The sequence below is a fragment of the Elaeis guineensis genome, chromosome 7, assembly GCF_000442705.2.
Source record: "Elaeis guineensis isolate ETL-2024a chromosome 7, EG11, whole genome shotgun sequence".
Lineage (NCBI taxonomy): Eukaryota > Viridiplantae > Streptophyta > Magnoliopsida > Arecales > Arecaceae > Elaeis > Elaeis guineensis.
This window is the reverse complement of record NC_025999.2, coordinates 83,944,800-83,963,379: the sequence shown is the minus strand read 5'-3', so window position 1 is coordinate 83,963,379 and position 18,580 is coordinate 83,944,800. Positions and strand designations below refer to the sequence as shown.

Sequence of the window (18,580 nt, the reverse complement as noted above, 5' to 3'; positions counted from 1 at the left end):
TATCTACTCAGTGGTGAAGCCGATTCCAGAAGAAATTATTAGGTGGATCAGATCGACAGTAGATTTAGGATGAAATCATCTTAGATGGATTCATTTTATTCCATAATAAATTATTAAATAAATTTATTTCACCTCAGACTAACGATAGATCAGATTTATCTAATAATTTCTCTAATTCAAGGCAACCGTCTGTGCTTGGGTATTCTGCAGGTCTACCTAATAATTTCTCTAATTCAAGGGCAATCATCTACGCTTGGGTATTCTACAACACTGCTGATTTGACCAGGCGGGACTGATCCCCCTTTCCACTCATACCCACCCCACCCCACCCCACCCCATAAAGTTTTTTTTTTTTTAGAAAAAAAAAAAAATGATAACCTCACTCCATGGTAGTCTGGAAATCCAACCCATCCTCTTCAAAGGAGCAAGAGAATACCATTTGAACAAATGGTTGATGGTAAAATATGCACAATAAATTTTTTCTTCAATTCCAACATGAATTTGAATATGTTGTGTTTTGTATTTTCCATTTCAGAACCGGTCATGCAAGAAAGCTGAAAAGTCCACGTTCATTTATCTTGAGTGCGGCAGGTGGAAAACGCCCAAAGTTCCTGTGGGTTAGCCCACAGGCAGCCCTCTTAGATTTTGAAAGCGAACTAATTAGAGGAGGTCTCTCGAATAAAAATGAGAATGAATAATTTTTATTTTAACTATTTGATTGTCATATTCCTAATCTGGTTTTAGAGAGAACGAAAATATCTCAATTCTACAAAATTTAATCCCTACTCTCTCGTGTTAAAGCTCATTTCAATTTCAATCATGAATCAAATGTATCAAGAGGTATGATTATTCTAATTTTAATTTCGATCATGAATCAAACATCCCTTTACATCCATCTGAATTTAAAAGTGTTCATGATCCCTAGCATGACTCAAATGGATATGGAAAGGCTCATCATTCACGCCTGGGGAGTGTGTGATATTTTCTCGTGATTCTGACACGGCTTGTTTATTTGTTTGTCCATGCATACCATAGAGGAAGATTGTTCTGGAAGGTTTATAGTAAAAGACTTAGTTTGATATTTAATTTATAACTATGTTGAACTCCTCCTAATTCATAAGGAAACAATAGTGGTTATAGTCATCATCTCAATCAAAAAAAATATGACTTTGATGAGTCCAAAGTCATCATCTCAATCAATAGTGGTTGTAGTCATCATCTCAATCAAAAATAGTGGTTACAGTCATCATCTCAATCAAAAAATATGTGCAACTAATGCCTCAGCCGCTCTTGACAGTTGACTCACTAAGCAATTTTTTTCCTTTTTTCCTGATAATCAATTGTGCATTTTTTTTTTCAAAAGTAATTTTTGCATAAAAACTTCACTTAATGATTGATTTGTAGTAAAAATTCCTTTTTTAAGCACAGTAACTGCTGAGAGATTTTTGGATAATTTTGTTCCTAAATCTAAATACGAGATGGACATCCATAAATTGAAAAACATCCGAACAGCTGATACTCTGAATAACTAACATACATTTATGTAAAATAGCATCCATTTTTCTTATGCAGCAAAATTAAACTACCATCCATTGATCTGAGAGCAAAATTATTGGAGAAACTCCTCATATGCAATGTTTTGCAACAAAGAAAAATTTAAAAATTCCAATAGTTTCTCGCAAAACCAATAATTGGATAATCTTTTCATGCAACACCCACCTCTCAAAAATATATCTATTAGCATTTATATGGCTCAAGACCTTCTCCTATCAACCAATCTGCTCACGCTACATTTTAAGATGGATTTAAAACGAACTGACTCAAGTATAACACCACAAAAAGGTTATAGAACGGATTGCAGCGTCTAGGTTAGTTTCAGCATAATTTTCGTTTATAATATATGGTTGACAAAGTCTACATTTTTGGTGAGGAGGAAAAAAAGTGACAAACGAGAAGGTCGGAATAACTGGATTCACAAGCAATCTTGTTACATGCAAACAAAGTATAACCTTGTATGGTTCATACTAAATCCTCAAATTTCATATAAAAGTATTTTTAAGCTTTTAAGCATCAATTGTGTTCCTAAGAAAATGAAAAGACGATAGAAATACTCACCGACAGAGTATGGAGGAAAAAAAAAAAAACTCTTTTCCTTTGCGTTGTGGAGCAAGTAGGTTGAATATGAACAAAACTTGATTAATTAAGCATTTTTTTATATTCTTTTATCATAAGTCATAACCGATTAAAGATGGGAAAAGAAGTCCCTTTAAGAATTCTTTGATCACATAGTTTCTCTTCATGAATCGTGTTTAACTTCCAGAACCAAAAGTGAATATGATTCAAATTTCATTTCTACATCTTCAATATTCAGGCACCTGAGAGGAGAGATTGTGGTTTGTGGTAATGAATATGTTTCAAACTTCATTTCATATACATCTCGATGTGTTCGATATCAAGGGACCACAGACAAAACAATGCAAATAACCTATGATAGTATAACTATTAAAAGCAAATATGGATTTTTTCCAACCCTAAGATCTCCATGAGTATAATTCCCAATTCTTTTGTATTATTAGCATATAAGACAGGCATTTGAGTCACTGCATTTTGCATAATGTGCGTTTGCCCCTCAGAAGTACCCGCGTCTTCTTCTCCAGCTGTGCCTCAGTTTCAATAAATAGTACTTGATTAGAAGGCGTGTGGCTAGAGCTGGCTGGGTCCAACCAACAGCTACAGACCATACAAGGCGCAACAAATTCGAAGAAAAGCATATTAGGCAAAATATCTGAGCATTTACGCTTGTTCTTCGAACATCTTTAGGTTGCGTTTGGTGCATTACCAGACAATAAAAATTTGAATTATCTATAATCTGAATAGATTATCACTAATGTTGATTACTGTATTTGATACACATAGATAATGTTGCAGTAAAATTATCAGAAATCTTGATTGACATGTTTGACATGACAATCAAATTACTGATAATGTAACATCAAATTTTTAAAATATTTTTAAATCAAATTTATTAAAAATCACATCTCATGCATAAAATTCTTAATTTTTTAAAATAAATAAATAAAAATAAATTATATATTATAATATAATATATTATATTATATATAATATAATATTATAATTATTATTTATTATTTTATTTTTTTCTTCTTGCTCCTTCCCTTGCACGCTACAAACCCCCCCCCCGCTCCGACTCCGACCCCGACTGTCCGTACCACCCCCTACACCATCCTCTGACCTCCCGACGAATCCACACCCTCTACAGCTGCCTCCATCACCGCCTTCACCCACTCGCGCCGTCGCCCTCGTTCGTGCCGCCAATCCCCCGCACCCCACCCCCGTGCTGCCCTCTGGCCACCCACACCGCTCGCACTGCCCACGCAGCCCCTCTTTCCACACAGAGACCGTCAGATCTCAATAGACCAGCAGTTTCCCTTTGATTGTCTGCAGCTGTTGTTAAGAAGACGACAGCGGCTTGCCAATTGACTGGATTCCAGCCGCTGCCTATCGATGTGTAGAGGAGGGCGTCAGTTTTGGCCCTCCCTCTTTTCGCTGCCCATCGTGAGGAAAAAGATCGTGGAATTTTTTGAGGATATTTTTGTCTAAAAAAAATATTGCAAGATTACCAATGTAGTGATAATCTGGATAGCCATCCTTCTCCTTGGTAATCTAGATTACCTCATAAGAGATAATCTGGATTACCTGATAATCGAGATTACCAATCCAAAAAGCATACCAAATATGATAATCTGGTGGGATCTTTTTAAATTGCCAGCAAAGCTACCAAACGCAATTTTAGTGTAAAACTTTTGGGGAATAAAAGCATCTCCCGTCTGTACGAGTGAAAATGGATCCAATATCAAGATGGAGAAAAAATTTAATCATCCAACTAATATCCATATCTATATCTATAAAAAAAATAAATTTCTAATTCTATTTTAATTTTATTTAATTTTATATAATATCATTAATTTTTAAAAAAATAAAAAATTATATTAATATATCATTAATTTGATTTATCATTCACTTAGTAATACCTTTGGCTTCATAACCATAAAATTTAAACATCCAACTTATACCACATTTATAATCATACCCTAATATTTAATTTATATTTAAATTTATTTAAAATAAATATGGATATAAATTTTTACATCTACCTAACATCCATAACTATATTTGTAGTAATCAAACAAACTAAATATAGATATAGATAAACTAATATTTGATCCGTATCGGATGTGATTTCAAGCCCTGCCCATCTATGGGGATGTGATTTCAAGCCCTGCCCATCTATGGGGATGGATTGGCAGATCACCATCTAAGATAAGCTCCCTTCCCTCAGACCTCTGTTCCTTTGTTGATGGAATTACTACCGTCCATCAATAATACTGAATCATTCACAGCACGCTCCTCTTTTTAGAACCATAACCATCCACAAAATACTCATTGAATCAACCAAGAGCATGGACATCACAACATTCTATTCACAATCCATATCACAGCCATCCATCAAAAATTCCTTCCCATTAAATCAAGTGATGCAATGCGAGTTCTAGCCAACTGAAATAGAAAAGCTCTGATCTTCCTTCACATAAACCACAAGCTGGATGCTAGAACAGGTTTAAACAATCATATTCCATGAATATGGTCTTAGCTTGCCTCAAAATCTCTCTATGAAATTAGCGCACAAAGAGTTGAGGATTGACGGTCTCTATTTATTAAAGTCACTTCCGGCAGTCAATATTAAGAGACTGTTTGGATAACAAGTATTACTAACACAAGTTTATATAAAATTCAGAATTAATAAATTTTACAGCAAATGTTGTTTGGTTGTTTTTCAGTAAAATTCATTTTGTCAAAATTGGTAACTCATAAAACTTGAAAAATGAGTTCCATGAGAAACAGTAAAGCACATTTTACAGAAATCATAATTACAATTACGTTCTCAGGAGAACTCAGACAGCCAAACAGCCCCTGAGCTTCTCAACCCCCCCCCCACACCCAAACCAACCAAAAAAAAAGGAAAAAGGAAAAAGGAAAAAAAAAAAAAAAGGAAAAAGGAAAAAGGAAAAAGGAAAAAAGTCAACATTAAGTTAGGAGATGTGAAGCTGGCCGTCTTCTAAATGGATGTTTCCCATTAGATAGGATAGATTAAGAAGTATATTTGCATACCAATCAAGGTTCATGATCACTGAAACACTGATTTCTCAAATAAACTATGCATGTATCTGTCATTGGTGGCTACTGCATACAGCCACTCAACAGTTAAGCAACTCAAAAATGGCAATCAACAACCAGCTTCATGCAGTTTTCCAATTTATAACCCTTTTTCATGGTGACTAACACAGCTAATAGACAATTTTCCAGCATCCGCAATTTTATGTCTATAGGAAATACCACCAACATTTTATGACAACTTAAGATTATATCATCCCGATAAAATTTAATTGTTCTTCTGCTATAATTTAAATTTGAAATTGGCTTTTGCTATAACACTACAGATATGCAGTCATCGGTGGGCAGTGAGGAGATTGCTTAGATCAGTCTCTCACGTTTCATCCTGTGCCGCGCACCTCCTGATCTCTCTTCTTCTTAGTGAATCACCTGCATTCACTAATAAGGCATTTTCTCTTTTTTTTTTCCTTTTTTTTTTTTGATAGGGTTGGCAAAGGAAGAGACGGAGGATATGGCAGCATTATCAAGGACAAGGACAACAAATAAGCTATTAATGGGTGGAGAAGACCCCTGATTCTGTGACCAATTGTTTTTGTTGTTTCGCAGATAATGGGCCACATGCACCAAGGCTCCAATGCTGATATGGAGCAGCAATTTTGGTCAACAGGAGGGAAAGGTGGGTGGACAAGGTGAAGATCAGAAATCCAGGAGAAAAAGCTGCTCAAAGGAAGCAGAACATAAGAATAAGGAATGAGAATGAAAGGGTGTTGGGGCATAAGACAAGATGATGGTGAAGAAAAAAGGTTTGAATCTTGGCAATAGTTTTCTTAAATTTTTCCACTAAACATTGTTAAAACTCATTTCATGGTTGAGTTCAATTGTAACATTCTTATGCTGTTAAAATTCTAAAGAAATAGAGGTTTGGATCTCACCAATAGTTTTTCTAAAATTTTTCCACTAAAGACTCTTAAAACTTATTTCATGTTGGTTCAATCGTAATGTTCCAGGTTTTGTCTGGTTAACAAATGTTAAAAATTTGCTTCTAACTATTCCTAACCTCAGACTTACTTTACATTGGGGGGGGGAATTGTGGGGAAATAAAAGATAAGGTATTTAACAGTAAATTTAGGAAATGAAACATGAGCATAACACCGACCAAGTTGCTGATTGGCCTTGAATCATATAAAGGTTGTTGCGGAAGGGATTTGAAGAGAAAAGAGATGAGGATGCTTAGATATCAAAATATCAGGTAGGGATTATGGAGGAAAGTGAAGAATGAATGAGAATCAACCTTTTACAAAAGTATCAAGCATCTAGACGATCCATGGTTAAAATATTTGTAGAGCAAGATGCAGAATTAGCCTGGAGTAAATGCGTTTAGATGAAATTTACTAAACTTCCTGGCTAACAAGGGATCAAAAACAGAAACTTGGAAAACTAAAAAGAAGAATGTATATAGATCATTAACGGAGATCTCTTATTAAGAATGTATAAAGATCATTACAGCCATCAAGAAAGGACCGTTTGCTAGTGTTCAAAGTAGCTGTGTCTAGAGCAAGCTTCCAAGCTGCAGCTAGCCTACATTAAGAATCAACCTTATGCCACTACCTATTTGCAGTTGATCTCAAATTAACTTTTTGTCCAAATTTTCATAAGCGGCACCATGTCTTGATGAAGTATTTTGCACTTAAAAAACAATATACGAAAGTGGTCAAATGAATGTTAAATTTTGAACAATAAAAGCTGAACATATAATTAGTTAATAAAAGCAAATCCAATAGCCAAAAAAGATGAAAGCAGGGCGACAAGTGCAATTTAATGTCCTAAAGATGCAATCCAGTAACAGTCTTGGCACAATATTCTTATTAAAGAACAGAGAGACAACTGATAGCATTGCAATAGGATCAAAACAGGACATATAAAAAACACTATAGAACAGTGACATAGAACTATTTTAACCATACAATTGAGTCATAAGAAGAAAATTAACTATAAAAACAGCTTTGTCCAAACTTCTAACATCCGCTGATTAAAAAAACAAACTTCTTAATAACTTCATCCAAAACACGAAATTGAACAAGATGGAGAGCTAGCATGAAGATAAGGGACACTCTTTTTTTACGGGGGAACAAAAGAGATATGAGACCCCACCAGAGATCGGACTGGGGAACTAACGGTAGGACTTCTGGAATCGGGCGCGGGCACCGCGGCCGCCGAACTTCTTGGGCTCGCAGCGCCGGGGATCGGCGACGAGGAGGGTGCGGTCGTAACGGACGAGGATGTCCTTAATCTCCTTCTTGGACTGCTCGTCGACGTACTTCTGGTAGAAGGCCACCAGCGCCTTGGCGATGCTCTGCCGGATCGCGTAGATCTGGGATGTCTTCCCGCCGCCGCGCACGCGGATGCGCATGTCCACCCCTGCGAATCGGTGGCGGCCTAGGAGGAGGACTGGCTCGAAGGCCTTGTAGCGGAGGATCTCCGGCTTCACCAGCTCGATCGGGCTCCCGTTCACCTTGATCAAGCCGCGGCCACGCTTACAGTACGTAACCGCAACGGCCGTCTTCTTCCGCCGAAGCACTGCACCGACTCTGTCGCCGCCGCCATCGCCACCGCTATTGTCGCTGCCGCCGGAGCAGAGGTTGGAGAGAGAAACCCTAGCCTCAGAAATACGCGTCTGATGGTGCGGGATGCTATCAATCATGGGGATTTTATATTGTGGTGGAAGATCTAAAGCATAAATCGGACGGCTGTGATTGGCATTGGAGCAGACGCCTACAAGACACAAGTAGCACACACTTTTCTCATTAAAAAATAAAAAAAACTTAAACACTCATTTAATACCCTTCGACTTTTAAAATTTTCAAAATAATAATTATATCTCCTGTCACCGATGGTCCTATAATTCATTAATTATATTATTATTTTATACTTTATATTTCTACAAATGACTAAGAATTATTTTGTGGTCACTGAATGAAATATGAAAATAGTTACTTATCGAAGGATGAAAAAACCCCAATAACGTCAACAACTTTATCATATCAAGGGTGTTGCTTATGCATCTAAATATTAAACCCCCGATCCTAGCAGCCAAAAATTATCAACCCAGCTTTAGATAATATACAAAGAAAGTTTGATCGGCAAGAGAGAGATTAAAAAAATGGTGCATGTTTGGAAATTAAAAATTCAAATTTTATATATGTAATATACAAATTAACTACCTAGGATGATAAACTACAACCTATTCCCTCGATGCATATGTACTGTACCCATTATGCCTTATCAAAGTAAGTTATAATGTTAACCAAGTTTATATAATGAAAGCTAATCGGATCCATCACAATATAAGAGCATGTAAAACATAAAACTAACCAAGTAGTTGGTTTGAGATCATAAGAGATAGGATGGATAGAATTGGAAAGATGGAGAGCCCCCATCTATCATTTGGTTTAAAAAATCTCAGAGAAGATGGATGAAAAAAGAAGAATTGTCCAACCATCATGATCCACCAGTTTGCATCCTCTCAAATTAGAAGGACGAAAGAAGGACAGAAAGTATTAAAATTTTATTTAAAAATAAAAAATAAAAAGATTTAAATTTTTTAATCTCTTAAATTTTAATTATTTAAAAATATTAAACTTTTTTAAACTTAAATGTTCTTTCCGAAGAGATATGACTCTTTGGAAGAGAACATTGATTTTCGAATAGATATGATGTCTATAAAATATTGTATCTCTTCGAAATCATGGTGCCTCGGTAATCCAAATAGAGTCTATAAATAGACTCTAGATCCAACTGTTTAAAAATAATAAAATCTTTTAATCTCTTATTGTGTTCTGTTTCTCTCTATTACATTTTGAGACAAAAACCATCGTTCTCTTGTCTACTTTCTTTTATTAATCGGGCATCTAAAGAAAATCTCTTGGCTTAGCCTCCCCAACGATCGTGTTCATAAGAGAAAGATCAGACTAAGTCAGATCATTGTATCTTGGGAACGAGATCGCCGAAGACTCGCTCATAGGGGGTGAATCGCATTCTTAGATGGTATTTCATACGCCTCGATTCAAACTAGACCTTTTCAATTTCTTATTTATTTTAGTATTCTATTTTTCTTTATAAAACCATCTAAGAATCATAAGAATAATAATAATAATTTCTATGCCTTAAGGACGTATTAATTCCAACAGAAAAAGCATGTGAGGATGGATTTTTATATTGACAATGTTGGGATGTGAATCATTCGGGTGAGCCATTTTTCACCAATTGGGCACTTCGGCTTGAGATCAGGATGACTTGAATCACATCATAGGTCCTTGCCCAAAGGAAAATGGCATGAGGTTGCAGCCCCAGACACCAACCGACTTCATCATCAAATAAACACTAATATGGTAGAAACCGACTCCAACCCATTGGAAATCGATTCAGATATCGGATAACATCATTTGAGGATTATGACTTCATATGCATTCAATCAATCTTGAACTCAAATCGAGGCCGTACTTGGTGCCATGCTGATCTCAAGCTACTAGCCATCTCAATAGCGAGTTAGGTCACTAGCATCTCCCAATGATTTTCAGAATGTCGATAACTGGTGTCTACGATTAACAGTCATGATTTTGCGGATTAATGGGTGGATTTTCTATTTTAAAAGCCTATTCAATTAAGGCCTAACAACATATAGCATTAGGACCTAACGGCTTATCAGATTTAGGCATAATAGTCTACATTCTATCTCTATATGAAGAGGTAACCGGAGACCCTAAGGTAAGTGAAGAAAACACACTCATAGAGAATGGTATCCACATTCATTCACCATCTCTTCCTTCTTTTTTTTTATTCTCAAGCTCCAACTAACTTAAGCATCAAGGATCCTCCACCGGAGCACCTTCAGTGCATGCAAACTTCCATTGCAGGTTCCCCAGAAAGAAAGTGCCCCACAATCGATATCGGTTCGGAGACTTACAGCAAGAGACAAAATCATCTCTTTTTATATTTTTTGATAAAATTATAACATTTTTACTTTTTTATTCATTTTATTTATATATATTTATATTTTAATTATATTATTAAATCCATACTATTAAATAAAGGATAAATTATAAGAACATTTCTCAATTTTAGCTCAATTTTACTTATACCTTCTTTACTTAAAAGAATACCAAACTAGTCCTTTAAATTTTCAAGATGTTCCAAATGATCCTATTGTTTATCTCTATTAACAGAATGATGTCATGTGATCATCATATAATGCTATTATTTTATAAAATGACTAAAGTATCCTTTCTTCCTCCTCTTCCTTCCCTTGTTCTTCTCTAATTGTTCTCCTCCTCTACCACTGATGTCCCTCCTCCCTCCTCCTTCCAGGCCCCTTCTCTCTTTTTTCCATCCTCTCACTCATTTCTCCTTCTCGTCATTTTCTTCCTCCAAGTTTATCCATGAGCCCTCCTCGTGTATAGCGGCTTCCTCCATCGCCATCCATTCCTCATCAACAATCCATCCTTTTCTCTCCCCTCCCTTTCCATCTCCTTCTCCTCTTTATTATCCTCCTCCTCTAAGCCTGCCTATAAGCCCTCTCTCTCCATGGTGGCTCCGTCCACCTCCATCCCTTCCTTACTAACGACTCCTCCTTCCCCCTCCTCTTCCTCCTCTCTCTCCTCTCTTTCTCCTCTTCCTCTTTTTCTTCTCCAATCCATCCATAAGGCCTTCAATAACACACTCCTCCACAATGACCTTTGTGACCTTGCCCTCTCTCTCTATGGTGACTCCCCTACCTTTGGCCCTTCCTTATTGATGACTCCTTCCCCCACTTTCCTTCCTCCTCACCTCCTTCTCGTTGTTCCTCCAAGCCCACCCATAAGCCATCTCCCCTCCACGATGACTCCTCCACCTTCACTCTTTTCTTGCAGGTAATTCCTCTGCCCCCTTCTCTTCTTCCTTCTCATCTCTTCTCCTCTCCAATCTTGTCGATGAGGCTTTCAATGCATCCTCTCCTTTATGCCACCTGCACAATCCCACCCTCTCTCTCTATGGTAGCTCCTGAAGGTTGTGAGTAGGTCAATAAGGAATTGATCACTCTTTGTAAGAAGAGATGACATCTTATATATTCTTTTCTCTTGATAAACTTAGGAAGATTTTGGCCAAAGCAAATGAAGGTTAGATAGGGATTCTAATGCTTCATTAGAGTTATCATTGGTTGATAAAGAATCAATAAGAATATGTATACCAGTGGTGGAGAAGGAGGGCGCTAAAAATTGTTGCTACATGACTCTTTGAAAACACCGATAAAAGATCGTGGCACTCGTTGATATGTGACTCCACGCTAATTATAAATAGCGTAGAGTCTCCATGTTTTGGTATTCAGAAGTCTATCTCTTCTTTCTTACATTCATCTCTAGATTGTCTAATTTTTTTCTTCCTTTCCTTATTAGGATAAGTCCAAATATAGTAAGGGCAAGTCCAATTTAGGATAAGGGTTTAGGAAGATAGTAAAGAAAGACAAGTCAAGAAAAACTAGAGAAAGACAAGTCAAGGGAGGAGGGTGTTCAGAAAAATACAAAAGGAGTGTTCTGCTACCTAAATTAGTGAAGAAAAGTCTTCACTACAACAAAATAGGTTATTGACGATGAAAAATTTTTATCGTTAATAATCAATTTTCGTCGCTATTAATATTAGCGATAAAATTTTGGTCGTAATATTTCATCGCAAATAATCCCGTCGTTGATAATATTTTACGATGAAAAAAAATTCATCGCTGATAAAAAATATTTGCAATGAATATTTTTCATCGTTAAAAAAATTGATGAAAAAATTTAATCTAAAAAAGTATTTACAATGAAAAATTTTCATCGCTATTATTTGCTAAAATTTTAGCGATGAAAATTTTCATCGTAAAAAACTATTTTTGCAATGAAAATAATTCATCACTATTAATTTAATAAAAAATTATTTAAAAAATTAAATAATATTAGCAATGAAAAAATTTATCATAAATAAAATTATTTACGATGAATATTTTTTTATCACTATATTATATATTTATTGATAAATTAAATTATGTTAGTAAAATATTTTTAATAATGAATATTTCATCAAAAATAATTTCATCGCTAATAATTTAGTTATATTTTTTTTAAAAAATTATGAATATATATTTTAAATTTATATGTATAATATTTTTTATAAATTAAAAAAATTAAAATAAAAAATTTATACAATAAATTGATAAATAAATTTTATTATTTTATTATATTAATTAAAATTATAAGATATTTAAAATAAAAAAGTACATCAGTAAGCCATCAAATATCGATATCTGGAGAATGAGCTGGGGATGGAGAGAGCTCAACGGAGCTCGAACCGATGATGGAGCTTGGATCGGTCTACTACTGCCTCATCAGTTGTATCGTCTGCTTCATCTGTGCCATCTGCTTCATCATCTGGATCTGAAAGTACTGATAATCATCGATGCGTGTAACCAACTCTTGAGCTCGCTGTCGATTCTCGACAACCTGCTTCTGCACCTCCATCAATCGAGCTTCATATGCAGAATGGATATCCGTCCTAGATATGAGTGAGGATGAGGGAGCAGTGATTCCATACCCTAAATTCCTAACATAATAGGATCTCGTACCGAGCACCCGATCATAGATCTTATCATCTGTGGGTGCGGGCGAGCCCTCAGGGGTAGGTTAGGATCTAATCTCTGTCATACAATCTTGAAAATTAAAATTATAGTTATTTTAATTTTATAATAAAAATCAGATTGTGAATGAAAAATAATTAAAAAAACTTACAAAAAGCTCATGGCTCTCCGTCATCTACTCCTCTGACCGTCATTGATGGGTCCGCTAATAGATATCGATCCTACCAAGAAGCTCGCCACTTTCAGCATTTCTCTACAATTTAAGAATTAATTAAAAAATTTTAAATAACTAAAGAATTATATACTAATTAAAAATTAAAAATTACCTACCATGTGCTCCATGTGACGAGCAAACGATCTCGAACCCCCATAATGCGACACGGTCTGTCTCGCTCGGTTCGTCGTATTTTGGACACATCTCTCTGTAAAATTATCAGTAAAATTAGTAGATAAAAAATTTAATTTAAGAATAAATGATTAACCCATTAAACTATAAAAAAAATTTAGATGTGTAACCTAATACGTCGGATCCTCATACTACCGGCATATAGTAGTCCAATTATCTATGGTGATGCTGTCATAGGGCTGCTGCCGCACTGCCTCCTCCCCATGATCCTGCACCACTCGATACCAATGCTGATACATGTGATGGCGATAGTCTTTGAAACACAACGATAACTGAATATGGATGGCTCACCTCACACGATCCTCCTCAAAATCAGTGATATCAAATATACCCTGCCAATAACAAATATTAGAAGAATACTATGCAAATTAAATATTCATAATATAATTTATTTTATCTGTAAGTGGGTGTAGAAAATTTTTCTCTGAGTCGGTAGAACATGACGCCAAGTGAAGAGCGTTACGGGGGCATAACTGCGGCATATGATGCCCAGCTCAGTCTGCCATGGGTCACACATCTCCTAATGGGTCTGGTGTAGCCGGTCGGTATCTCGATCCGGAGATGCTGTCCCGAGTGCTCACATCTCCAACGCTCCAAAGCGAGGTTCTTCGATGGACCTCGCCCTCGCTCACCACCAATGAGGACTCACCTGAAACAATAATAAATAAATTATTAGTATGATCCAAATAAAAAAATCAAATTTCATTATATATAAAGTATAATAGTTAATACCATTGGAACCCGCCTCACTGGGACAGTCGGTGCAGGACCCACTGACAGTAAAGCCGGTGCGGCAATGGAGATCGGTGGAGGTGCCTCAACCTCTGAGGCATCTGCAGAGAGCTGTGAACGCGAACGTCGTCGTCTATCTCCTGGTGCCATATCTGTAGGATTTGATATATAAATAAATATAATGTTGAATAATAATAGTAGAAATCAAATAATATTCTAATGAATACAATTATATCGCATACCATTATTGGAAGACAAAATTGAACGAAGAATATAGATCTACTCATCAATATTCGTTTCTTCCTTGATGTGTAGATCCTCGTCCGAATCATAGTAATCGATATATGTCGTCTTCTATCTCATTGTCATTTATGAACAGATCGTCACCCTCCGACTCATCAAGATTAAATACAAAATCAGCTTCAACTTCGTTGGACGGAAGATCAATCCTATTCAAAGGTGCCGTTACAAATTCTTCATCAATCAAAAGCTCGACTAATATTTGTTCTTCTTGTTAAAAGGCTTCCTCTTCATGTAAATCTAAATTTTTATCCATCTCTAATCGAGTTGATATGTCATATACGTCTCTAGTATTATTTTTTGTACAATATGCCAATTACCTCGATACTTTAGATCCTTCAAAAATATTTCTTGTTTCATTTGAGTTGCTAATATATATGGCTCATTTTGGTACTATATTCGTACAAAGTTTACACTGATAAATTATGAATCGATATGAATATTAATTTTTTTATTACTAATATCCCACCATTCACACTGAAATAAAAATACAAAATTACTGAACCCATATTTCAGTTCTATGATATCTACAGTATACCATAATAATCAATCTCTTCTTCTCCTTGATATCCTATTGTAACAATTCTACTATTCTGAGTCCGTCGTTGCATCTCAAACTTCCTTGTATAAATCTCATTCCTCCAATGATACAGGATATGTAGTGATTAATCCTTCGATCGGGACCACATGCTAAATCATGCAACTCATCAGTCGCACCCACTTCTTTATTAAAATACTTATATTTCATCTACATCATAAGATAAAAAATTATGTTGGTTTAAATAATATTATTTATAAGTAAATAAATAGTGTATCACTAATGCAACTTACAAGATCATCAAACTATTTTGCAAATTCTCTCCTATGTCGATCATCGGCATTCGTATTATTCTCTCTGCATAGTATACTCTTGTGCTCACTGCAAGAAATTATGATTTTTAATTTTATATCGACATGAAAAAATTTTTAAAAATTAAATAGTATGGTAAGATGATACTTAATAAAATTTTTAACTTCTTCATAATTATTTAGAACGTAAAAATATGCTTTGGATAGCTCGTTCACGTCTATAAATTTATATCTCCTTGCACCAGTAGGTCGAACCGTTTATTTAAATATAGACAACATCGGTTTATTGTCACCCCATTCACGATCTGCGTTACGATCTGTACGATTGAATCTTGTTTTGATATCGTCAAGATACATCGAGCAGAATGTGACACACTCAGTAGCTACCTATGCTTCTACTATAGACCCTTCAGGTCTTGCTTTATTACTCACATATTTTTTTAAGGTGCACAAGAATCTGCAAATAAAAATAAATTTAAATTTTAAAAATATATTTATATTTTATAATTGATATGACAAAGTATATATAATTTCTTTACCTTTTAATAGGATACATCCATCGATAATGTATCGGTCCGGTCAAAAGAGCTTCCTTTGGAAGATGAACAGTCAAATGCATCATAACATCAAAAAATAATGGTGAAAATTTTTTTTGTAACTTACAAAGAATGTGTACAATATCCTTCTCTGATCTCTCAAGTAAGTTAATTTTTAATTTTTGACAATACAGTTCTCGAAAGAATACTCCTAGCTCAATCATTACAGTTTGACCATCACCATCCAAATAACCATGCATGACCACAAGAAGCAAATATTGCATCATCATATGGGAGTCATGACTTTTCATATCGAAGATATTACCGTCGTTGTTCCCAACACACCATGATATGTTTGAAGCATATGCATCAGAAAACTTTACGATTTTGAGCCATCCACAGAAATTCTTCTTTTCTTCTCCAAACAGTGAATAACATACGGATGGCATAAAAAATCTCTCACCTCGACGAACTAAATGCAACTCCGACTGGATTCTCATTTTTTGCAAATCAAGATAAGCTTTTATACCATCTTTTATTTTTTCTGAAATATTCAATACAGTACCGATGATATTATCACAAATATTTTTTTCAATGTGAATTACATCCAGATTATGATGAAGTAGTAGCTGCTTCCAATACGGTATTTCAAAAAAGATGCTTCACTTCGTCCAATTCAGCTCAGCTTCAGTATGCTTCCGCTTGTGAGTATCCGATATTTTTTTAAATTTAATATTTTCAATAACTTCAAGTTGTTCTAAAGTTTCTGCTTCATTTAACTCTTTAGGTGGCAGACGTCGATCGGACTTTTCATCAAAATATTGATTATAACGAATCCTCCAAGAATGATTAGCAAGAAGAAACCGCCGATGATCCATGAAACATATTTTCCATCCGTGCTTTAAATGTAAAGAGGATGCATCCCTATTGCATATTGGACATGCAAGATATCCTTTGGTGCTCCATCTAGATAAATTTTCATATGTCGAAAAATTATTTATATTTCATAGAATTGAAGCATGCAACTTAAAATTACTTCGACTCACAGAATCATATGTTTGTACCCCTTTTTCTCATAACTCCTTCAGATCATCAACTAAAGATCGTAGATATACATCAATTTCATTATCTGGTACTTTCGAATCCGAAATCAACAGTGACATAAAAATAAATGGTTCTTTCATGCACTTTCAAGGTGACACATTATATACAACTAGCATCGTAGGCCACATACTGTAAGAGGTACTCAGATTGCCAAAGGGATTAAATCCATCTGTCGCTAGACCAAGCCAGATATTGCACCGGTCACTCGCAAAGTACGGATGCTTTGCATCGAAGTCTTTTCATACTAAAATATTGGTCGGATGGCTAAGTATATTCTCCTCCAGAACCCACTGCACATAATGCCATCTCATTTCTTCAGCTGTCTTTGTGGACATATACAACCTTTGAAATCTTGAAATCAATAAAAAATATCTCAAAATCTTTTGAGATTTTTTTTTTGCTTTCCTATATCGATTTTGTATCTAGGCTCACCGTATTTCGAACATTCAGTTGCTTGTTCGTTATCCTTATAAAATAATATGCAGTCATTTTTACAGGCATGTATAGGAGTATAGCCAAGTCTCATTTTCCGTATGTATATTTTTGCTTCAGAATATGATTTCGGAAGTATCTCTCCATCGGACAGAGCTGCTTTAATCAATATTAAAATTTGGTCAAATGACTTCTGACTCCAACGGTTCATGATTTTAATATGAAGCAATTTTATCAAAAATTCTAACTTAAAAAATTTTGTACAATTTAGATAGAGTGGCTCTCATAAATCCCTTACAAGCTTTGCAAACTGTTCAGAAGTCTCTTCTACCTTAAGCCAGATATTATGCTCATGATCAGAATTGCTTTCAGATGCAGCAGTATTAATGCATATATTTGAACAAGCATCTGAATGTAAATCATCTAACAATTCTCCAATATCACTATGTTCGACAGGTCTAGCACCATCAGTACTATCATCTTCAGTATCGTCATCGTCGCGCACCACTTCATTCGGATCACTCTCTCCATGCCATATCCAACAAGTATACTTCTTATCCATACCATATTGTAGCAGATGCTCCTCAACAAATGTTATGTGATGATATATCAAATTGACACATCTCTTGCATGGACACTTTATCCGACTAGCACTGTCAGCCTTATGCCGTGCAAAGTTAATGAAATCTCGAACTTCTTTTCGATATTCAGGCAAAAAAATTATCTCTAGCATTCATCCAACTTTTGTTGATATTCATCTAATAACAAACACAAAATCATTAATAATCAAAATAAAGTTTAGTAGTATTCTGGATCCCGATCTGAATTTCGAACTGAATCATGTTCGAATTTCAGCTAAAATTTGATCCGGATCTAGATCCAGATCACTTGATACAAAATGCATGATTCTATCCTTTTCAAATCATTACTAACAGGTGTGGTCCTATCCCTTTCAAAAAATAATAATCTCATTGTTGTTATTAATGGATATTTCATCTCATTTTCGTGAAAATTTCGACAGCATCTCTCTATGGTTCTCCAAGCATACGATGTGGATATGATGCCTATGCACCCTATCCACCATATACCCAAAGAACAATGGACAGATAACTACTGAATATCATATAATAAAATAAAATATCAATTATTAACAATAATAATATTATTATTTTTTTAAAAATCCGAATACAGGACATCCAAGTTTCGATCTCAATGAAGATCGAAACTTGGACGGGAATCTACGGCTCAATGTAATTTAAGTACCATCTTTGAATGTGCATTCGAAGATGGATTTCTAATTTATCAAAAAAGAATCACTTCGTATTAAAATTTCTTCATTAAAAATTTTCATAGAATTTTTTTTAAAATAAAAATATTTTTTTATTT

At 35.1% G+C, this 18,580-nt stretch overlaps 1 protein-coding gene across 1 annotated transcript; it reads right to left on the bottom strand.

Annotated features, from left to right (window-relative positions):
• Positions 1–7,112: 7,112 nt before the first annotated feature.
• Positions 7,113–7,812, bottom strand: LOC105048595 (small ribosomal subunit protein uS9). The gene is given in 2 exon segments (XM_010927940.4): positions 7,113–7,761; positions 7,764–7,812. Coding segments are annotated over 2 exon segments (432 nt in total). The 5' UTR covers positions 7,798–7,812; the 3' UTR covers positions 7,113–7,363.
• Between the last annotated feature and the right edge of the window lie 10,768 nt (positions 7,813–18,580).